The 24,563-nt window shown below is 49.0% G+C and overlaps 1 protein-coding gene across 3 annotated transcripts in view; it reads right to left on the bottom strand.

The window, feature by feature from the left end:
• The window catches only part of GIT1 (GIT ArfGAP 1), a 155,161-nt gene extending 146,297 nt beyond the window's left edge, over nt 1–8,864 (bottom strand). For all 3 annotated transcript variants that reach the window (XM_056559014.1, XM_056559016.1, XM_056559015.1), the window contains exon 1: nt 8,503–8,864. In XM_056559014.1, the coding sequence (XP_056414989.1) occupies nt 8,503–8,554 (52 nt within the window). In that variant the 5' untranslated portion in view covers nt 8,555–8,864. The remainder of the gene's footprint in view (nt 1–8,502) is intronic.
• Between the last annotated feature and the right edge of the window lie 15,699 nt (nt 8,865–24,563).

Below are 24,563 nucleotides of genomic sequence, written 5' to 3'. Positions count from 1 at the left end.
CACCGGAACAGTTGGACGTTTCGTGAACGGAGCATCAGAATCCCATTAAAACAAACAGGAGGCTGCTGCAAGCCGATTCCATGCATAATCTCCATAGTGTGAACAGGGCCTAGGGAGGAGTGACGAAAAACTAAACCCCAGTGTACACACAGTTATATTGCAGACCAGTGGTCTCAAACTGTGGCCTTCCAGATGTTGCAAAACGTCAACTCCCAGCATGTCCGGACAGCCGTTGGCTGTCCGGACATGCTGGGAGTTGACGTTTTGCAACATCTGGAAGGCCACAGTTTGAGACCACTGCCTACGGGAGCCGCAGAAGACCCTGACATAGATCGGGTATCCTCCCCAAATATAGGAGAACAGAATAATCCCTTACGTTCTGCGAGGTCACCACAAGTGAAGGGAATTGGATTATACGGCACGGGCAGTAAGCAGTTGTATGTGCCAGCTTTCCTGGTATAGTGTACCCAGCCAAATAAGCAATGCAGTGCTGCGACAATGGTGAGCTGTCCCTGCTAACCCAAAAATGTTACAGTGCTACAAAGAACGTCAGAGTGAGCCCTGACCCGATTGAGAGGACTGTATCATACCGAGGAGCACAAAGAATTGCTGCATTGTGCGCTAATGTGTCTTACGTAACAACACAACACCGAGAAGGAATTTACAGCTATAACCAGAAATCTTCAGCACTGCTGCTTATGGTCGTGTCATCCAGACGTGTTCTACAGAACCAGAACAGAACTAGTTCATTTTCAGACCCAGATAATGTAACACTGCACAAGGTCCAAATATATTTAGAGACCCTATTACCAACCATATCCGATAACAGGTCACCTGTTCCCACCTGCTGTACATGTCAGATCTTGTGGAATGCTCCTTTAGATGTCCTCAGAAGCATTGATTTTACAAGATAAGAAGCCTGGAGTACAACACTGAAAACAGCTCCACATGGCGGCACGTATAGCTCCGCAATACAGAGCTCAGATATTGTGTGTGTCCTTATATAGCCTTCTGCCATCTGAAAGGCCCAAATCTGGCCATACTTAATAGAGTCATCTGAATTATAGATTATGGCCAGACTGGACAACAATCTCATATGTGTGGGGGTGCCTGGGACCACCCAACAGCACATGTCAAGAGAACAAAGGAACAGACACACACACACATACATACATATATATATATATATATATATATATATATATATATATATATTTTTTTTTTTTTTTTTTTTTTTTTTTTCACACACACAGGGCTCAAGTCCTGCAGGAACTCATGGGAACGGAGTTCCTGCACTTTTTCCTCAGCAGGAACGCAGTTCATTAGCAGGAGTCCTGCAGGACCAGCCCTTAAAGGGGGTACTCCACCCCTAGACATCTTATCCCTTATACAAAGTATAGGGGATAAGATGTCTGATCGCCGGGGTCCTGCTGCTGGGGGTCGCAATCTCGACTGCAGCACCCCAGACAGCACCCCAGACATCCGGTGCACGGAGCGAGCGAGCTCAGTGCCAGATGACTGGTGATGCGGGGCAGAGGCTCGTGACGTCACAGTGGAAGGGGGGTGAGACGGCCGACCCACCCCCTCCCATAGACTTGCATTGAGGGGCCGTGACATCACGAGCCTCCGGCGCTGCACCCAACACTCTAAACGAACGCCAGGTGCAGCAGGGAAAACATGGTGGTCCACAGCAGCGGATAGGGTATAAGATGTCTAGTACCCCTTTAAGTGGAAATCATGGATGGATATATATATATATATATATATATATATATATATATATATATATATATATAATGGCTATATTGCTGACACCTATGTGTGGTGGTCTATGGTAAGATTGGGCACAAAAATGTACACCGGCATTGCTCAATATGTGGCCTTCTTTGGCAATGGAACCCGTTAGATTGAAAATGCAGACATCATGTTAGAGAGCAGATCATATATATGAGCCAGGATGCTGCATGTCACAACGGGACGTCATATGATCAGATATAAGTGTCCTCTCATCTCTCCCTGAAGCACAGTCATTACTGTACCCTCATCTCTCCTTGTGTGTCACAGTAATTACTGTCCCCTCAACTTCCCAGTGTGTCAGTTAATATCTTCTAATCTGCCCCCCTCCCCGTGTGTCAGTTATTTATGTCCTCTCATCTCTCCACTGTGTGTCACAGTAATAAGTGTCACCTTCAAAAAATGCAAACTGATTTACTTACCTCCTTACACTCCCACACTGATTCCCCCATTTTGTCTCCAGCATATGACGTCTTCAGTTGGCGCTCTGGTGTAAAGCCGTGGATGTGATGACTCCATTACTGACACATGGGGGGAGATGAGGGGACATTAATAACTGACACACAGGAGGAAAATGAGGAGATAAATATATATATATATCTCCAAATAGCAGCAGCACACACAGTAGTAGGTGCAAATAAAGAAAAATCTATTGCATCACTCCAGTGTACAGAGAGCAACGTTTCCGTCGATAGGCCGCGGAAACGTTGCTCTCTGTACACTGGAGTGATGCAATAGATTTTTCTTTATTTGCACCTACTACTGCTATTTGGATATATTAAAGCTGGGATCCCCTCGCCAGGGCTCCTGCACAGCATGCACCGGCTACTAATCCACATTTTGGTTGTGCTGCTCTCCTATGAAGAGATATATTATCTCTGGTGACATGTAAGCTCCGCCCCCCTGAACCAGTGATGCTCACTGCAACCTTGATCCGGTGACGGCTGAGAAGTACCTGGAGTGACGTGGGATGCCCTAGGTCCCCCAGGCAACTCTGCGGCAATTGTCCTCACTGGTACCAATATGAAGCCGCTGCATGAAGTATCTCTACAGAGGGTGTCGTCTGCTGACTTGCTCTATCAGAGATGAACTTTGCCAATACTGCTGCCCTTACTATAGATGGACTGGACTGGTCTGTTATATTCCTATGCGCATGCGCCGGCTAGTTCGGTCATGTGATTACTACATCATCATGACGCTTCTGCGTAGGGGTGTGAATCGCCAATAATTTGGCGATTCGATTCGAATCGCGATACCAGGGTGGCGATTCGATATATCGCAATATATCGCGTTACTGTCATGTTGGCGATATATCACGATATATCGCGATATTCCCTATTAAAAGCTTGGGAAAACTTTTTCTAGCTGAGAAAGACCGCGAGAGTTGTCCTGTGAGTGCGTACGTTCTCCTTCCTGTTTGTTCTGAGTCTGTAGTCTCGCGGTAGCAGCCTGCGAGTGGGACAGAGCTGATAACAGGTACACTGCCAACTAGTGGTCAGGAGTTTAAGTGTTATAAAAAAAAATAAGAGACAAATAGGACTGTGACTCAGTAAGTGAAATACAGGAAATGTTAATTATAATAATCTATAAAAAAATAGATTCTCAGAATTTTTAAATCGATTCAGTATCGCGGAACAAAAAAATCGCGATAATCGCGCGAATCGATTTTTTCTTACATCCCTACTTCTGCGTCCTATTGGTCCGTGTGCATTTCCGGCTCCAGCATCACACACCGACACATGTGGGGCTTCGGTCTTGTTTACTGTATCAATTATTATCAATTATTGGTGAGTGTACCTTGCCCCCGCCCAGCCGTTGGCTGTCCGGACATGCTGGGAGTTGACGTTTTGCAACATCTGGAAGGCCACAGTTTGAGACCACTGCCTATAGGAGCCGCAGAAGACCCGGACATAGATCGGACACCCTCCCCATGGGGACCACTGTTGTAGACGGTGCGAGTCATGGCTCAAGTTCAAAGAGCTAACAATCTACTCTGCCCCAATAACGTTCCGAGCAGACAACAAAGAGCCAAACATAATGATGCAGCCATACATGATGTGACATACACCAGGGAGAGCAGATCAATGCGTTCATTCCCTGGAGGCAGATAGACATGACGCCATATGTATGCACATTATACCCAGCATCTGACAGACACATCAAGCCAACAATGTGCCAGCAGTGACTTCACTCTTCACAGATAGCTGCACAAAGAGGAACCAGCTCCAAAAAAAACCCAAAAACACACACAGGCTCGTGGAGGAAATGTCTGATGTAGAGATGAGCGAACTTACAGTAAATTCGATTCGTCACAAACTTCTCGGCTCGGCAGTTGATGACTTATCCTGCATAAATGAGTTCAGCTTTCCGGTGCTCCGGTGGGCTGGAAAAGGTGGATACAGTACTAGGAAAGAGTCTCCTAGGACTGTATCCACCTTTTCCAGCCCACCGGAGCACCTGAAAGCTGAACTCATTTATGCAGGATAAGCCATCAACTGCCGAGCCGAGAAGTTCGTGACGAATCGAATTTACTGTAAATTCGCTTATCTCTAGTCTGATGGATGATTATTTTGTCCAAAAAAAAAAAATATAAAAAGAAGTCTCCATTGTGTAGAATATGCAGAAAGGAACACATCACATAGGACCATTTACTACTTATGTTTATGTCAGACGCAGTGAAGTCTCCTCAGCTGCTGCCTCTTAAAGGGGTACTCCGGTGGAAAACAATTTTTTTTTTTTAAACTAACAAGTGCCAGAAAGTTAAACAGATTTGTAAGTTACTTCTATTTAAATATCTTAATCCTGCCAGTACTTATCAGCTGCTGTATGCTCCACAGGAAGTTCTTTTCTTTTTGAATTTCCTTTCTGTCTGACCACAGCGCTCTCTGCTGACACTGTCCAGTGTGACCCTGTCTGCTGGGACTGCTGACACTGTCTGCTGGAACTGTCCAGAGCAGGAGCAAATCCCCATAGCAAACCTCTCCTGCTCTGGACAGTTCCTGACACGGACAGAGGTGTCAGCAGAGAGCACTGTGGTCAGACTGGAAAGAACTCCAGAAAGAAATACAACTTCCTCTGGAGCATACAGCAGCTGATAAGTACTGGAAGGGTTTAGATTTTTACATAGAAGTCATTTACAAATATGTTTACTTTGTGGCACCAGTTGATTTAAAAAATAAAATAAAAGGGGTTATACAGGATTAGAAAAACATAGTTGCTTTCTTCCAGAAACAGCACCACTCTTATCTGCAGGTTGCGAGGGGTATTGCAGCTCAGTAATATTGAAGTGAATGGAGCCAAGTTGTAATACTACACACAACCTGAGGACACATGTGGTGCTGGTTTTAAAAAAGTAGCTCTATTTTTTTATTTTTATCCCAGATAACCCCTTAAAGAAGCTTTTGCCAGAAGTGTCAAATGTATATAAAAACGATTCCTTTGCCACACACACACGCAATGCTAGTATAGCCTCCGAGACTCCTGGGCATCACACTTTTTGTATACTGTAAAGTCAGAGGTGTAGCTTCTGGGCCCCAATGCGAAATCTGCAACAGGGCCCCATATGCCAATTACAATGCTGGTCTCTTATGGGGCAGATGTGCTTTGGGGCCCCCTTAGGCACCAGGACCTTGATGCGACTGCCCCCCCCGCGGAAATTCCATCGCGGAAAAGCGGACAGCCGAGAAGAGCCCGACCACTTTCAAATACGCAGCGGAAAACCCGCAAAAAAATCCACTCGTGTGAACATACCCTTATGCAGTTTTCCATGAGTACTGCAGGTAAACTCACTGCACTGAAGAAAGTCAGCTGCTTCTATAAGGGCTCGTGAACACTGCGGACATTCAGACGGCAAAATTCCACTTGCAGCGGGCGCCATCGAGAAGCAGCGCAACGGGGCAATATCTACTGACATGTTCTGTAAGTAAAGGAGTATTCCAACCAAAGCAAAGTTATACCCTGTCCACAATATAGGGGATTACAAGCGGAACAGGGAGTGCTGTCGCCCGAATGGAGAGCGCCACTCAAATACAGCCAGCACTCCATTCATTCTCTAGGGCAGCGTTCCCCCACCAGTGTGACTCCAGTTGTTGCAAAACTACAACTCCCAGCAGGCCGGGACAGCCAAAGGCTGTCCTGGCATACTTTGAGTTGTAGTTTTGCCACAGCTGGAGGAACACTGATTATGAAACACTGACGGCCCCCACTTACAAACATGCGAGTTGGGAGCCAGCTAAAGCAGTTCTTATGAGAATAGACATTTTTCCAGACTTCCCCCATTGAAGAACACTACAGTCCACAGTTCGGCCTCCACAAAAATTGACACCCGGATCCATATACTTTGCCATCAGTTGCAGACAGTTTTAGTCTGGGTTCACTATTTTGGCCAAAGCAGTGGTAATATAGCCCACAAAAACACATATTACCAACTTAGCTCTGCTACATCTGTGCATTCAATGCACTGAATTTTTATATACAGCTTTTAGGATTGTCAAGTTGCCATGGTCCGTGCATTGTATCTGATCATTCGGTCTTTGGAGGGCAGTGTTTACCAAACAGAGTGCCTCCAGCTGTTGCAAAACTACAAGTCTTGTAGTTTTGCTACAGCTGGAGGCACCCTGTTAAGGAAACATTGTTGTAGGGGGTGGTTTGATCAGGGTATTAGACATGTGATCTACTGACACCTCCACTGTGCCGCCAGGGGTTATTAGACCCACAACAGAAGACTGGCATCTGGCAGGTCACCAGTTAGAATCGCATGTTTGTAAATGAAATCGGACAAGTATCTAGTGCCAACATACGTGAGATGTGGGTACAGTGTAGCACCTGTGGTGGCAGGTGACTAGTTAGAATTGTATCTAGGCTGGCACAATTATCTAGCGCCAACATACCTGAGATGTGTGGCAGGTCACCAGTTAGAACTGTATCTTGGTTCAGACAAGTATCTAATGCCAATATACCTGAGATGTGGGTAAAGTGTGGCATCTGGGGTGGCAAGTCACTAGTTAGAATTGTATCTTGGTTTAGACAAGTATCTAGTCCTAACATGTGTGAGATGTGGGTACAGTGTGGCACCTGGGGTGACAGGTCACTAGTTAGAATTGTAACTTGGCTGGCACAAGTATCTAGTACCAACATACCTGAGACGTGTGGCACCTAGGGTGGAAGGTCACCAGTTAGGGTATATTCACACTACAGATTATGAACAGAATCTCCGGAATTGTCCGCCGCTGAAATTCCACAGTGTGAACAGGATGTTTATATTCACAGCACATAATTCCGTAGTGTGAACATAACCTTAGAACTGTATCTTGCTTCAGACAAGTATCTAATGCCAACATACCTGAGATGTGGGTACAGTGTGGCACCTGGGGTGGCAGGTCACCTCTGCAGAAGTGTCCCACCAGGCAGGTCTCTGATTTGTTCCTACATGCAGAGGACTCCAGCATGAAGTGTACTTGTGTGGTGACCCAGTACGGGAGATGTTGCCCCGTACCCTTGCTGTCCTGTCAGGCAGCCTACTTCAGTGTCCCCAGGGCCCCTTGCCCCTGTTTCCCCCTGTACATATGTTCTGCAGTGTATTGTATTATAAAATGTGTTGTATCGTTAAGAGTTATGTCATGTGATTGTTACCCAGGAGGTACCAGTGACCAGGTGACCCCAAGAGTGACCTATGGGCTCCCTGCTAGTCTCCCCCATATAAGCCCTGGGTTGCGCTAGCTTCTCTCTCTTGCTTCCTGCTGAGGTCCAGTGCAGTCGCCTAGTGTGTGTGTCCAGCGTGTTGGAGGCCTCAAAGTCCTGCAGCCACCATCAATTCAAGTAAGATAAAGTCACAGATTTATGAGTCAAGTCAGGCCCTATCATCTGTCAAGTCAGCGTGGTCTGCATTCAATTGTCCAGTCCTACTACAAGTCCCAGCAAGCTCTTAAAGAAGTAATCAAGACCTGAAAAACGTTTCCCCTATCCTAAGGAGAGGGGATAAGTTTCAGATCGCGGGGGGGTCCGACCGCAGGGACCCCTGCAATCTCCCGTACAGGGCCCGGCAGCGCGGAAGGGGGCGTGTCGACCACCGCACAAAGTGGCGGCTGACACGCCCCCTCAATATAACTCTTTGGCAGAGCCGTAGTGCTGCCTTCAGCAATCTCCAGCTCTGCCATAGCGCTGAATTGAGGGGGCGTGTAGTCCGCTGCTTCATGCGGTGGTTGACACCCATTATCGGGCCGGAGAGCCTTGGCCGAAAATGTCACACTGCCCCTCAGCCAAGTCGGGACTTCGCTGCGGCCGGTGATTGGCTGAGTGCAGTATGACTCGCCAACAACCAGGAAGAGGATGGACAATTTCTCTATTCTGGAGTTCTCCTTTAAGGTCTCTGAGTGACTGGTGGCCTCCATGGGCCCTGGCTGAACTGTATAGACTATAACTATCTGTCTACCCTCCGTAAAGCTACCATTGTCCGTAACTTGGCGTCAGAGTCATTATTGCCCTCGTGCCTAGCCCAGGATCCAGCGGTATACCTTCGGGTGTTTATAGGCTAAACCACACCCTGGCATCACGAATACAAGGGGTTAATGCCATCTGCCCCAAGGGTAACAACATCTGCCCTTATCACACTTGCTCTAAAGGCCTATGTCATGCCCCTGATGTCAGGCCCAAGTGAAGAAGCAGGGCGCAGGAGGGGTGAAGCCAGCTGCCTGGCATGGGGTGTCTTACCTGGGGCACTGCAGTCTGCACACACCTCGCCCCTCTGCACCTTCCGAGACATCCTCAGAGGAGAGGAGGGGATCACCTTCTGAGCCAGGGTGCTGTCCTGTGCTGCACCAGTCCAGAGAAAGCCGGGGACAGGCGGCTGTGCGGCGGCGGGCACCGGGCGGAGGAGGGCACCACCCCGCTGCCTCCTGCACAGATCCTGAGGGGATTATCGATCTGGAGCTGGGATGTCTCCGGCTCTGCAGCTCACCCTGGGCTGAGTGTATCGGCTGCAGGAAACCGATAGAAGCCCTGCCCATCCAACAGGAGGGGCCATATCCCAAGCTTCACCCCCAGGGGATGGGAAAAGGAAATGGGAGAGAGGAGGAGGAGGAGGAAGACGGAGAGCAGGGAGACGGACGGGGCTGTGCCCTGCTACACTGTGACAGAAATCAGCGGTGCCCAGTCACATGTGTCAGCCCATCACCACATAACAGTGGTTTTTTATACGAGGGTGCAAAACTACAACTCCCAGCATGCCCGGACAGCCTTCGGCTGTCCGGGCATGCTGGGAGTTGTAGTTTTGCATGAGCTGGAGACACCCTGGTATGGAAACACTGGCATTGTGTCACCAGAAAAGACCATACTTCTCCTTGTACAATATTGTCAAACCAATGCCCATCTGCATAGGTGTGCCAGGCAGTAGGACAGGGTTGCAACACTACAACTCCAAGCATGCCTGGACAGCTGAAGGTCAATATACAGAGCCCACAGCAAAATGATCACTTCTCTGGTTTTACCATTCATAGGTATGTGTTAGAGTAAGGCAGTGGTTTCCAAACAGTGTGTCTCCAGCTGTTGCAAGACAACTCCCAGCATGCCCGGACAGCCTTTTCCGCCTTCAAACCTCATTGCGCACACAGGGCTGCAGCTGGTAGCGGTGCGTTTCTGCTTGTAGGAGAATACACAGCGTATTTCCTACTATACAGCGGGTTTTGCGCAGCAAGAAATACACTGTGTATACGCTAGGTGTGACCTTACCCTTAAAGGAGTAGTCCAGTCCTGAAAAACGTATGCCCTATTCTTAGGTTAGGGGATAAGTTTCACATAGTGGGGGGTCCGACTGCTGGGACCCCCCGCGATCTCTTGTACGCGGCCCCGGCTCTCCTGCCCGGTAGCGTGTGTCGACCACTGCACGAAGCGGCAGCCAACACGCCCCCTCAATACAGCGCTATGGCTCTCCGGCTCTGCCATAGAGTTGTATTGACAACACGCACCCTTTCTGCAGGCTGTCGGGGCCCCGTACGGGAGATTGCGGGGGACCCTGTGATCAGACCCCCCCCCGCTATCTGAAGCTTATTCCCTATCCTCAATTTTTTTTTATGTGACTTTTTATATATTTTTTTTACCCATTTAGTAGCGTTTTTCTTTAGTGGAAATTGCAGCACGCTGTGGCTTTTTTTTTTTTTTTTTCTCCTTTGTCCCAACTTTTTTTCCCATAGACACTGGACTGGTGCAAGGATTTTTGCCACCTCAGGTGAAACCTAATTTTGCCACCCCTTGACCCTGACCATTGGCTCTGCCCTTTGACATGCCCCACCTTACGACCTACTAGGGCAACAGACTGTAACAAACCTCTTCCTCATGTAATCACCTTACTACTGGTGTGACACACTGTAGCGAACCTCCCTCACATGTAATCACCTACTACTGGGGTGACACACTGTAACAACCCCCCTCCCCCTTCACGTGGCAGTGGTTCTGGCTGGGCGGGGGCTTCAGATGCTGGCTGGTTACTAACTTTCTTGCAGCGGTCAGAGCGGCGCCCCCATCAAGAGGGTGCTCTAGGCAGCTGCCTATTTTGTTTATAGGCAGAACCGGCCCTGCATAGACCTCTTGGTGGAAAAAAAAAATGGCGGGAAAAAAAAACCACCTAGTGGGCATTTTTTTTCTGAAATTTTTTCCTCACATTCTTCAATAGAATTCTTTAAACAATGAAAGAATCGCATGACTTGTAATAAGGAAAAAATGGCACAGAAAAAAAACACATATACTAATAATGTACATACTATTTGGGGGGAAACAAACCACTGTGAAAACTGCACCATAAAGAACAAAAAAGGGAGCCATTTTTTGTGGAGTTTTTATCCAGGCCCAAAAAATTTGAACAAAATTTGTGTCTGAAGGAAGCCTTAGGGCCCAAGCTCACGAGTTACCACGCAGAATTGTGCTGCAGGAAGATAACATTGTTGTCAGTTGGTACACTGGAATTTCCGCCTCAGAATTTCTGAAGTGGAACACAATTCCGAAAAAAGATTGAACATGTTATTACCATTAGCATTGCAGTCAATGGGGACGAGGCATGTCTGCACATTGGTAGCGCCAATTCATAATGTTTGTTTCAATTGTTTGTAATCATTGAATTACCTTCATGCCACCTTATCCACAAGCAGCAGAACTGCACAAATGACACCACCAGCTACTGAAGAAAAAAAACGAAAGTGTCATTGTGATGAGGCGCAAATAAAATACTCAGGGTGTCCTGCACTTCACATTAGCTATTAACCTTTAAGGGAAAGCACCTTGTCACTTTTGGAAAACACAAAAGTGAATTCATTTAGCTTATGCACGGTGAGACCATACCCTCAATCATGGTCACTTCAAGGTGGGTGCGCCACAGCCAGGTGTTGTCGGAGGAGTAGAGGGACACTGACCATGAGCTCAAGGAGTTCAGTCCCCCCCCCCCCCCCTAGAACTGAGACACTAGTCAGGCCCAGCCGAATGGAGGCAAAAGCATTATTGTTGTACTGACTACTCTATAACTTCAAGTTTTCATCATAAAATTAGCACCGATGGGGCCTTCATTTGGCCTTTATCAATCGGAAAACGGCAGCCCATGCTGAATCCAGATTGGATCATTGGGGCTGGCTTCTGTGTTTGGGTGGTGACATCAGACATCTGTGTGCCAGAGACCAGGAGAGCCTGAGGCTTGTGGAGAGAAGAGCCTGGGTCCAAGTAGCCAACCAGCCAAGCCAAGTAGCCAACCAGCCAAGCCAAGTAGCCAACCAGCCAAGCCAAGTAGCCAACCAGCCAAGCCAAGTAGCCAACCAGCCAAGCCAAGTAGCCAACCAGCCAAGCCAAGTAGCCAACCAGCCAAGGTTGCACCAGGTTGCACCTTGGCACAGGAAGGTGGCATTACAGCAAAGGGGCATTACATGGCAAATGTGTCCTAAGGAGGCACTTGATCCTGTGCCCATTTGTCATTTATTTATCTAGTTATGTTTCCTCAGTGCCCACTGCCCAGGTACCCTTGTTATATCAATTACAGCACACAGTCAATGCTGAGCTATCCAGACTGCAGACCTGCCGCCATGCTGCTATCCGGGCGCTACATGAGGAAAGGAACATGGAAGAGTTTGTGAATGATGTCCCTGATCAGTTTTACATACTGAATACTGATCTTCTTAAAGGGGTACTCCAGTGGAAAACAAGCGTTTTCAAATCAGCTGGCGCCAGAAAGTTATACAGTTTGTAAATTACTTCTATTTAAGGGTGCTTCCACACTATGAAGTTCACCCGTTAATAAACGTACGTTATTATGTATTGTTAATGGATGTTTAATAACGGGTAAAGTAACGGCTGAATAATGTCTGTCCAAATAACAGGCATATTCATCAGTTAAGACCCGTTATAACATCCGTCATGTACGGATGTTTTAACACCTCTGCCTATAGACTCCCACAGCCAGGACTACTACTACTTCCATCATGGAACAGACTTGCTTCCATGATGGGAGTAGTAGTTCCCCAGCTGCGGGAGTCTGCAGACAGTTGGAGGCTACATTAGCGTTTGTACTACTACCTGCATCATGGAACAGAGTCTGTTCCATGATGGGGGTTGTAGTAGAGGGGCTGAGGGATTGATCGTACTGGGTCTCACTTCTGACACCCGATCCGATCAGAAGTTATTAAGCAGGGGAGCAGGCGGCATGCTCCGCAAGCCTGCGATCACGATGTATTTTTTACTTTCATTTTTAAATTCCCCCCGCAGGGAAGCCCTGAATGGCTGGTACTGAGGAGCCAATCAGGGATCCCAGGGTTTTTAAAATGTACAATGTGTGGGGACATATGTATATTAAAAGTGTTGTCGGGGGGGGGGGCATAGAGCACTAAATATCTAGCCCCCAGCGCATTAATAAAAATATGACCCCCGCCAGCGCACAATGTGCGCATTTGTCTTAATTTTCCATTGCAGCGCTATATGTGAATGGTATATCTATCAGAACGCATCCAGCAGCCGCCGGCCAGACGATCCTGATAGATATACTATTCATTCATAGAGCAGTGGCTGCATATGTATGTGCTGGGGGAGCAGACATATAGCGTTATCTGCCCCCCACATCGCTGCTATATACATATGCAGCCGCCGCGCTATGAATGAATAGTATATTTGTCAGAATCATCGGCCGGGTGGCTGCTGGATGCGCTGCTGACAGATATACTTGTCACATACAGCGCATTTGTCATAATTTTCCCGTGGAGCGCTATATGTGACAAATATCTGTCAGCAGCGCATCCAGCAGCCGCCCGGCTGATGATGCTGACAGATATGCTATTCATTCATAGCGCAGCGGCTGCATATGTATATAGAAGCGCTGTGGGGGGCAGATAACGCTATATGTCTTCCCCCCCAGCACATCTATATACTTATGCAGCCTGCTGGATGCGTTCTGATAGATATTCCATTCACATATAGCGCTGCAATGGAAAATTAAGACAAATGCGCCAGCGGGGTCCCATTATGCGCTGGCGGGGGTATAGATATATACATATAAATGCGCCGGCGGGGTCCCATTATGCGCTGGCGGGGGTATAGATATATACATATAAATGCGCCGGCGGGGTCACATTATGCGCTGGCGGGGGTATAGATATATACATATAAATGCGCCGGCGGGGTCACATTATGCGCTGGCGGGGGTATAGATATGTACATAGAAATGCGCTGGTGGGGGTCATATTTTTATTTATGCGCTGGCGGGGTATATATTTTTACTACGGCGCTGGCGGGAGGCATATTATAAATGCGCTGGGGGGGCTAGATATATAGCGCTCTATGCCCTCCCCCCAACACTTTTAATATACATATATCCCCTCACATTGTCCATTTTAAAAACCCCGCTGGGATTCCTGATTGGCTCCTCATTACCGGCCATTCAGGGCTCCCAGTGGGAATTTAAAAATGAAAGTAAAAAATACATTGTGATCGCAGGGTTGCAGAGCATGCCACCCGCTCCCCTGCTTAATAACTTCTGATCGCATCGGGTGTCAGAAGTGAGACCCGGTGCGATCAATCCCTCAGCCCCTGTACTACATCCCCCATCATGGAACAGACTATGTTCCATGATGGGGGTAGTAATACAAACACTAATGTAGCCTCCCCAGCTGTCTGCAGACTCCCGCAGTGGGGAATTACTACTCCCATCATGGAAACAAGTCTGTTCCGTGATGGGAGTAGTAGTAGTCCCTCAGCACTGCAGGAGTCTGCTGATGTCACCTCTTCTGAGCATGCTCAGTAAAAATAACGTCAGTTATAATAACGGGCATTAACAGGTGTATTTACTAACGTACGTTGGCGATATACTTCAATGTTAAAAATAACGTCTGTTAATTTACCCGTTTCTTGTGACGGGCGAAAAATTTGTGCATGTCACGTTATTTCTCCCATCACAACTAACGTCCGTTAGTCATGACGGGCTATAACGGGTGATAACGGGTGAACGAAAAAAACCATTGACTTGAATGGGGTTGTTTAACAGGCACCATAAGAATCTTAAGCCTTCTAGTACTTATCAGCTTCTGTATGCTCCAGTTGTGTAGTTCCTTCCAGTCGGACTACAGGGCTCTCTGTTTTGATATAGACGAAAGTTCTTGTTGCCGGGCTACAAAACCAACCTGGCTTCTGGTGGTTCCTGTAGTAATATTTCTACGCCTGACATTAGTCCATGTATATACCTTGTTGTATCTCACTTGTGTTGTGTTCGGGTCATTGCCCTGACTTCATTTAGCAAAACTGTTCAGCAGAAAAACTGGAAAAATTATGTTGTAAAGTCGTTGGCTGCCATTGGCTCCTGTACCTTTTGGTCAATGGGGCTAATGGTCAACACAGTGTTCTCTGCTGACACCTCTGACCATGTTAGGAACTGTCCAGAGCAGGTGTCAGCAGAGAGTACTGTGGTCAGACAGAAAGGAAATTCAAAAAGAAAGAACTTCCTGATAAGTACTGGAAGGATTAGGATTTTTAAATTGAAGTAATTTACAAATCTGTTTAACTTTCTGGCACCATTTGATTTAAAAAAAATATATGTTTTCCAGCGGAGTACCCCTTTAAGCTTTTTATTCATTCTGGTTGTCATTTGCACAAATATAGCTAAGTAACAGCTGAACTGACATTTGCAGGTGTTTTACTTTAGGAAGACGTGCCCTGTGTTGTTAGAGTATGTTTTCTTGTGACTCAGTAGGCCGGCTCCCTGCACTAGAAAAAGCTCCAGTTCCAAGAAAAACATCTCAGTACCTGTTGGTGCCGGGTATTAAATTGACTGACTCATAAGGTGTTTTACTTTTCAGAAGACGTGGGAATGGATCCCAGGTAAAACGAGAAAGCGTCCCAAAAAAAAAGGAGATCATGTCATTCATTGTATGGCAAATACCTGCTTTACTTTTTTTCATGGTTTAGTTGGTTTTCATTTCTAAAAATATTATTCTTGTTTTAAGGGAACAATCTAAGCACACAGCATTGCAATGTTAAGTGTGGTGTCGGACAGGGTAATGTGTAATTAACTTTATCGATATCGATACACGCACATACAGGAGAAGGCATCCCCTCTCTGTGAGCCGCATCTGCAGCTACACAGAGGAGACGTGACCTCCGCTCCCACGCAGTACACAGTACAGGCGCCGGTGACGTCACTCATCGGCGCCTGTACTGTGGAGGGGAGAAGACGCGGGCCCTGCAGCTGAAGAGATCGCTGCGTGGGACGTCAGGTGAGCATCCTTTTTTTTTTCTTTGCATATGCCTACAGGGAAGGGGGGGGGGTGCTCTGCATTTACCTATAGGGGAGAGGGGGGGTTGCTCTGCATTTACCTATAGGGAAGGGGGGGAGAGGGAGGGTGCTCTGCATTTACCTATAGGCCTATAGGAAAGGGGGGAGAGGGGGGGTACTCTGCATTTACCTATAGGGAAGGGGAGAGAGGGGGGGGTGCTCTGTATTTACCTATAGGGAAGGGGGGGTGCTCTGCATTTACCTATAGGGAAGGGGGGGGGAGGGGGGTGCTCTGCATTTACCTATAGGGGAGGGGGGGGGTGCTCTGCATTTACGTAAAGGGAAGGGGGGGAGAGGGGGGGGCTCTCCATTTACCTAGAGGGACGGGGGGGGGTGCTCTGCATTTACCTATAGGGAAGGAGGGGGTGCTCTGCATATACCTATAGGGAAGGGGGAGGGGGGGTGCTCTGCATTTACCTATAGGGAGGGGGGGTGCTCTGCATTTACCTATAGGGAAGGGGGGGGAGAGGGGGGTGCTCTGCATTTACCTAAAGGGAAGGGGGGGGAGAGGGGGGTGCTCTCCATTTACCTATAGGGGAGAGGGGGGGGTGCTGTGCATTTACCTATAGGGAAGGGGGGAGAGGGGGGGGTGCTCTGCATATACCTAGGGCTGGGCGGTATGACCATATCTGTGTATCACGGTATTTTTTTTAACTTACGGCGGTTCCACGGTATATAACGGTATTCCCCCCCCCCCAAAAATCATGTGACCCGCCAGCGCTATTCTGCTCCCCCCAATTAATGATCAGCCCAGCGGGGTACTACTCACATATGTTCCTCCTCTTTGTTGGGGGCCTCTGGCGATGGAACTCACTGTACGCCAGTGGTCTCCAACCTGCGGACCTCCAGTTGTTGCAAAACTACAACTCCCAGCATCGCTGTCCGGGCATGCTGGGAGTTGTAGTTTTGCAACAGCTGGAGGTCCGCAGGTTTGAGAGAGCGATGCCCCGACCCTGCCAGTGATAGGCTGAGCCCACTGTCATGTAAGAAGCCGGCTTCTTACATGACAGTGGGCTCAGGCTATCACTGGCCAGGGCGGAGCATCGCTCTGGCCGGTGATAGGCTGACGGCTGTCCGGCGTTCCCGTCCCCAGCGTGCGGCCGACATGGATGAGTTAAGTTTATTTTCTGTATCTTTTGCTGCCCGGGCATAGGTATACAGCGTACAGCAGTGGTCTCAAACCTGCGGACCTCCAGCTGTTGCAAAACTACAACTCCCAGCATGCCCGGACAGCCGTTGGCTGTCCGGGCATGCTGGGAGTTGTAGTTTTGCAACAACTGGAGGTCCGCAGGTTGGAGAACACTGGCGTACAGAGAGTTCCATCGCCGGCTGTCCGGGAATGCTGGGAGTTGTAGTTTTGCAACATCTGGAGGTCTGTAGGCTGGAGACCACTGGCGTACAGTATAGAGTTCCGGCGCCCGGCGGCCCCCAACAAAGAGGAGGAGGGCAGTGCTTGACATATGTGAGTAGTACCCCCGCTGGGCTGATCATTAATTGGGGGGAGCAGAACAGTGCTGGCGGGTAACATAGGATTAGTTCCCCGATGTGGGGACAGCGCTGTGCTAGGCTGATAATACATTCCCGAGGGGGAGGGGCCCAACTGGTATTGCGGTATGGGGGAAAATCCATATCGTGCAGCCCAAAAAATTTGATATTCGGTATGAACCGGTATACCGCCCAGCCCTAAATATACCTATGGGAAAGAGGGGGGGGGGGTGTAGCTCTGCATATACCTATGGGAAAGAGGGGGGGTGTAGCTCTGCATATACCTATGGGAAAGAGGGGGGGGTGTAACTCTGCATATACCTATGGGAAAGAGGGGGTTACCTGGCTACCTACCTACCTGCCCTTTTACTGTGCAGGACACCAAGGAGGGCATTATTACAGTTTGTGGGCCTATAGATGGAAAGATTGTGTAGAGGTGGGCACTGAAAATATGCAGAGTCTGACATGTTTTCCCTGCAGATGTTAAGAGATCCACATGGCGGTCTTATCCGGACGGAGAAGAAAAGGAACGAGGACGCCGCTGATCAGAAAAGATGTAATTGTGAGTCCCAAAATGTAACTGTAATCACTTATATGGTATACACATCCTGTGTACAGCTGATATCTACCGCCATATGGTCCTGTATATAATCACTTATATTGTATACAGATCCTTTATAGTATACTGGTCTGTGTATAGTGGTTTTATTCAGTACAGTATGGCGGTATTATCCAGTTGTTGTGTGGTGGTATATATTTACTCCTTGTATACCAGTATTATTGGTCATGGAAATTTACCTACTTTAAAGTGTTTCTTATATATATAAATTTTAGTTTATTGTGTGTGGGATTTGGGTGGAATAGGAGCGTGGCAGAAGATTGACGAGCTGCAGAGCCTAGCAGGGGCCCTTGCCTTTTTTTGGTCCGGGGGCCCCGAGTGTTGTCAGTCGCTCCTGGGGGGAGGGGAGGAAGGGGGTGTAATTAAGGGGGGCGTGCGTGTGTGTGTGGGGGGGGGGGGGGGGGGGGGGGCAAACAAAGGGTCTGCCCCGGGTGCCAAATGCTCTAGGTACGCCCCTGACACCACCTGAAGTAGGCCAGCTTCACATGTGCCAGGCATGGGGCAAACAATCACTCAGACGCAAGGTTACAGTTCACTGGATTGCTTTACTGAGGTTGGAAAGATGGTACAATCCGTTACAGCTCAGATTAGCGTGAAGGAGTTGCAGGATGAATTTAGGGAAGCTTATCGGCTTGCTGGAACTTATAGTTGATTGTGCTGTATATGACTCATTCAGCCCACGCTATACTTAAGAGACTTGAACTTGACTAACTTGCTGACTTTACTTGTATAAAATCCCCAAGACTGTAGGCTTATCGCAAGGCTTTGACTTTCACCTCGATAGTGGGGTTAACTTGTAGTTGATGCGTGGTTGCTGGACTAGCCCTCAGGCCTCCTTTCATATCCCCCTCACAGACAGGTGTCACTCTTCACCAAACTGTGCCTCAGCACTCACTAAGAGAGTGAACTGAACTTGGACCTCAATATATATGGGAGGTATTTAGAGACATCCCATTGGCCGGATAAGTCACATGTTCACCACTGCATACTCCCCTTAACAACAAGGTCCTTAAGGCAACAAGTACATAGATAATACAATACATTAACCCTTATACGACAGGATATTATTAGTGCATTATAGAGAGTTCTGAGGAGAGGGGACCCATGACGGACATTGAAGCAGCATCTGCCACACAGGATGGGCAGGAATACAGAAGAGCACCTTATTCTGTACTGGGTAACACAACCACCCCCCCCCCCCCCCCCCCCCCCCCCCCCCCCCCCCCCCCCCCCCTAGAGAAAAGCAGTCCTCAGCGTAAGGTCCTGGTGGGCAGATGGTGTGAAATTACCTAATGGGCCGGAGTTAGAACAACAAAATAGTTCCTGGGGCATTAGTTTGGAATGTCCTTCTCAGGGCTATGTATTTTCCTGGGGCATTAATCCAAATGTCCATCACAGGGTAATGAACAGTTGTAAACAGTCGTAAGAGTTCATGTGGCATTTTTACGAATGTCCTTACATACTCCAATGAGTAGAACATAGTAGTAACGGATGTCACAATGGTTTGTTATGAAGGGTTCTTTGTACCTTGGTACTAACATTTAACCCTGATACTACTGTTACTGACTGTCACGATGCCGGCTGGCAGGTAGTGGACCCTCTGTGCCAGAGAGGGATTGGCGTGGACCGTGCTAGTGGACCGGTTCTAAGCCACTACTGGTTTTCACCAGAGCCCGCCGCAAAGCGGGATGGTCTTGCTGCGGCGGTAGTGACCAGGTCGTATCCACTAGCAACGGCTCACCTCTCTGGCTGCTGAAGATAGGCGCGGTACAAGGGAGTAGGCAGAAGCAAGGTCGGACGTAGCAGAAGGTCGGGGCAGGCAGCAAGGATCGTAGTCAGGGGCAACGGCAGAAGGTCTGGAAACACAGGCAAGGAACACACAAGGAACGCTTTCACTGGCACTAAGGCAACAAGATCCGGCAAGGGAGTGCAAGGGAAGTGAGGTAATATAGGGAAGTGCACAGGTGAAAACCCTAATTGGAACCACTGCGCCAATCAGCGGCGCAGTGGCCCTTTAAATCGCAGAGACCCGGCGCGCGCGCGCCCTAGGGAGCGGGGCCGCGCGCGCCGGGACAGAACAGACGGGGAGCGAGTCAGGTAGGGGAGCCGGGGTGCGCATCGCGAGCGGGCGCTACCCGCATCGCGAATCGCATCCCGGCTGGCAGCAGGATCGCAGCGCCCCGGGTCAGAGGACGTGACCGGAGCGCTGCAGCGGAGGGAGTGAAGCGAGCGCTCCGGGGAGGAGCGGGGACCCGGAGCGCTCGGCGTAACAGTACCCCCCCCCTTGGGTCTCCCCCTCTTCTTGGAGCCTGAGAACCTGAGGAGCAGACTTTTGTCAAGGATGTTGTCCTCAGGTTCCCAGGATCTCTCTTCAGGACCACAACCCTCCCAGTCTACTAAAAAAAAATTTTTCCCTCTGACCTTTTTGGCAGCCAAAATTTCCTTGACCGAGAAGACGTCCGAGGAGCCGGAAACAGGAGTGGGAGGAACAGATTTGGGAGAAAAACGGTTGAGGATGAGTGGTTTGAGAAGAGAGACGTGAAAGGCATTAGGGATACGAAGAGAAGGAGGAAGAAGAAGTTTATAAGAGACAGGATTAATTTGACACAAAATTTTGAAAGGACCAAGATAGCGTGGTCCCAACTTGTAGCTAGGGACACGGAAGCGGACATATTTAGCGGAGAGCCATACCTTGTCTCCAGGGGAAAAAACGGGGGGAGCTCTTCTTTTCTTATCCGCGAACCTCTTCATGCGTGAAGAAGCCTGTAAGAGAGAATTTTGGGTCTCTCTCCATATAATGGAAAGGTCACGAGAAATTTCATCCACAGCGGGCAGACCAGAGGGCAAGGGGGTAGGGAGGGGGGGAAGAGGGTGACGGCCGTACACCACGAAAAATGGGGATTTGGAGGAAGATTCAGAGACCCTGAAGTTATACGAGAATTCGGCCCATGGAAGGAGATCTGCCCAGTCATCCTGGCGGGAGGAAACAAAATGTCGCAAATAATCACCCAGGATCTGGTTAATTCTTTCTACTTGTCCATTGGACTGGGGATGATATGCAGAGGAAAAATTTAATTTAATCTTGAGTTGTTTACAGAGAGCTCTCCAGAATTTAGACACGAATTGGACCCCTCTATCCGAGACAATCTGCGTAGGCAACCCGTGAAGACGAAAAATGTGTACAAAAAATTGTTTAGCCAACTGAGGCGCAGAAGGAAGACCAGGAAGAGGGATGAAATGTGCCATTTTGGAGAATCGATCAACGACCACCCAAATAACGGTGTTGCCACGGGAAGGGGGTAAATCAGTAATAAAATCCATACCAATCAGAGACCAAGGCTGTTCGGGGACAGGCAGAGGATGAAGAAAACCAGCGGGCTTCTGGCGAGGAGTCTTATCCCGGGCACAGATAGTGCAGGCTCGCACAAAGTCCCCAACATCCGTCTCCAGAGTCGGCCACCAATAGAAGCGGGAGATGAGTTGCACAGATTTCTTGATGCCCGCATGACCTGCGAGATGGGAGGAGTGACCCCATTTGAGGATTCCGAGGCGTTGGCGTGGAGAAACAAAGGTCTTTCCTGGAGGAGTCTGCCTGATGGAGGCAGGAGAAGTGGAGATCAGGCAGTCAGGTGGAATGATGTGTTGCGGAGGGAGATCAACTTCTGAGGCATCCGAGGAACGAGAGAGAGCATCGGCCCTAATGTTCTTATCGGCAGGACGAAAGTGAATCTCAAAATTAAATCGGGCAAAGAACAGAGACCACCGGGCCTGGCGAGGATTCAGCCGTTGGGCCGACTGGAGGTAGGAGAGGTTCTTGTGGTCGGTGTAGATAATAACAGGAAATCTTGATCCCTCCAGCAGATGCCTCCATTCCTCAAGTGCTAATTTAATGGCTAGAAGCTCTCGATCCCCGATGGAGTAGTTCCTCTCCGCTGGAGAGAAGGTCCTAGAGAAAAAACCACAAGTGACAGCATGCCCGGAAGAATTTTTTTGTAGAAGAACAGCTCCAGCTCCTACTGAGGAGGCATCAACCTCCAATAGGAAGGGTTTGGAAGGGTCAGGTCTGGAGAGCACGGGAGCCGAAGAAAAGGCAGACTTGAGTCGTTTAAAGGAGTCTTCTGCTTGAGGAGGCCAGGACTTGGGATCAGCATTTTTTTTGGTTAAAGCCACGATAGGAGCCACAATGGTAGAAAAATGTGGAATAAATTGCCTGTAATAATTGGCGAACCCCAAAAAGCGTTGGATAGCACGGAGTCCGGAGGGGCGTGGCCAATTTAAGACGGCAGAGAGTTTGTCTGGATCCATCTGTAGTCCCTGGCCAGAGACCAAATATCCTAGAAAAGGAAGAGATTGGCATTCAAACAGACATTTCTCAATTTTGGCATAGAGTTGGTTGTCACGAAGTCTCTGAAGAACCATACGGACATGCTGGCGGTGTTCTTCTAGATTGGCAGAAAAAATTAGGATATCGTCCAGATATACCACAACACAGGAGTATAACAGATCACGAAAAATTTCATTGACAAAGTCTTGGAAGACGGCAGGGGCATTGCACAGTCCAAAGGGCATGACCAGATACTCAAAGTGTCCATCTCTGGTGTTAAATGCCGTTTTCCACTCGTCCCCCTCTCTGATGCGGATGAGGTTATAGGCGCCTCTTAAGTCCAATTTAGTGAAGATGTGGGCACCTTGGAGGCGATCAAAGAGTTCAGAGATGAGGGGTAAGGGGTAGCGGTTCTTAACCGTGATTTTATTAAGACCGCGGTAGTCAATGCAAGGACGTAGGGAGCCATCTTTTTTGGACACAAAGAAAAATCCGGCTCCGGCAGGAGAGGAGGATTTACGGATAAAGCCCTTTTTTAGATTCTCCTGGACGTATTCGGACATGGCAAGAGTCTCTGGGGCAGAGAGAGGATAAATTCTGCCCCGGGGTGGAGTAGTACCCGGGAGGAGGTCGATAGGGCAATCATAAGGCCTGTGAGGAGGTAGAGTCTCAGCTTGTTTTTTGCAGAAAACATCCGCGAAGTCCATATAGGCCTTAGGGAGACCGGTTACTGGAGGAACCACAGAGTTACGGCAAGGGTTACTGGGAACCGGTTTTAGACAGTTCTTGGAACAAGAGGACCCCCAACTCTTGATCTCCCCAGTGGACCAATCCAGGGTTGGGGAATGAAGTTGAAGCCAGGGAAGTCCAAGGAGAATCTCCGAGGTGCAATTGGGGAGGACCAAAAGTTCAATCCTCTCATGATGAGATCCGATGCTCATAAGAAGGGGCTCCGTGCGGAAACGTATGGTACAGTCCAATCTTTCATTATTTACACAATTGATGTAGAGGGGTCTGGCGAGACTGGTCACTGGGATGTTGAACCTGTTGACGAGAGAGGCCAAAATAAAATTTCCTGCAGATCCAGAGTCCAAGAAGGCCACTGTAGAGAAGGAGAAGGCAGAGGCAGACATCCGCACAGGCACAGTAAGACGTGGAGAAGCAGAGTAGACATCAAGGACTGTCTCACCTTTGTGCGGAGTCAGCGTACGTCTTTCCAGGCGGGGAGGACGGATAGGACAATCCCTCAGGAAGTGTTCGGTACTAGCACAGTACAGGCAGAGGTTCTCCATACGGCGTCGTGTCCTCTCTTGAGGTGTCAGGCGAGACCGGTCGACCTGCATAGCCTCCACGGCGGGAGGCACAGGAACAGATTGCAGGGGACCAGAGGAGAGAGGAGCCGAGGAGACGAAACGCCTCGTGCGAACAGAGTCCATATCTTGGCGGAGTTCCTGACGCCTTTCAGAAAAACGCATGTCAATGCGAGTGGCTAGGTGAATAAGTTCATGTAGATTAGCAGGAATTTCTCGTGCGGCCAGAACATCTTTAATGTTGCTGGATAGGCCTTTTTTGAAGGTCGCGCAGAGGGCCTCATTATTCCAGGACAATTCTGAAGCAAGTGTACGGAATTGTACGGCATACTCGCCAACGGAAGAATTACCCTGGACCAGGTTCAACAGGGCAGTCTCAGCAGAAGAGGCTCGGGCAGGTTCCTCAAAGACACTTCGGATTTCCGAGAAGAAGGAGTGTACAGAGGCAGTGACGGGGTCATTGCGGTCCCAGAGCGGTGTGGCCCATGACAGGGCTTTTCCGGACAGAAGACTGACTACGAAAGCCACCTTAGACCTTTCAGTGGGAAACAGGTCCGACATCATCTCCAGATGCAGGGAACATTGGGAAAGAAAGCCACGGCAAAACTTAGAGTCCCCATCAAATTTATCCGGCAAGGATAAGCGTATCCCAGGAGCGGCCACTCGCTGCGGAGGAGGTGCAGGAGCTGGCGGAGGAGAAGACTGCTGAAGCTGTGGTAGCAACTGTTGTAGCATAACGGTCAGTTGAGACAGCTGTTGGCCTTGTTGCGCTATCTGTTGTGACTGCTGGGCGACCACCGTGGTGAGGTCAGCGACAACTGGCAGAGGAACTTCAGCGGGATCCATGGCCGGATCTACTGTCACGATGCCGGCTGGCAGGTAGTGGACCCTCTGTGCCAGAGAGGGATTGGCGTGGACCGTGCTAGTGGACCGGTTCTAAGCCACTACTGGTTTTCACCAGAGCCCGCCGCAAAGCGGGATGGTCTTGCTGCGGCGGTAGTGACCAGGTCGTATCCACTAGCAACGGCTCACCTCTCTGGCTGCTGAAGATAGGCGCGGTACAAGGGAGTAGGCAGAAGCAAGGTCGGACGTAGCAGAAGGTCGGGGCAGGCAGCAAGGATCGTAGTCAGGGGCAACGGCAGAAGGTCTGGAAACACAGGCAAGGAACACACAAGGAACGCTTTCACTGGCACTAAGGCAACAAGATCCGGCAAGGGAGTGCAAGGGAAGTGAGGTAATATAGGG

Source organism: Hyla sarda, chromosome 2 (assembly GCF_029499605.1).
Source record: "Hyla sarda isolate aHylSar1 chromosome 2, aHylSar1.hap1, whole genome shotgun sequence".
In the NCBI taxonomy this organism is placed as follows: domain Eukaryota; kingdom Metazoa; phylum Chordata; class Amphibia; order Anura; family Hylidae; genus Hyla; species Hyla sarda.
The sequence above is the reverse complement of the archived record's forward strand: the minus strand, read 5'-3'. Positions and strand labels throughout refer to the sequence as shown.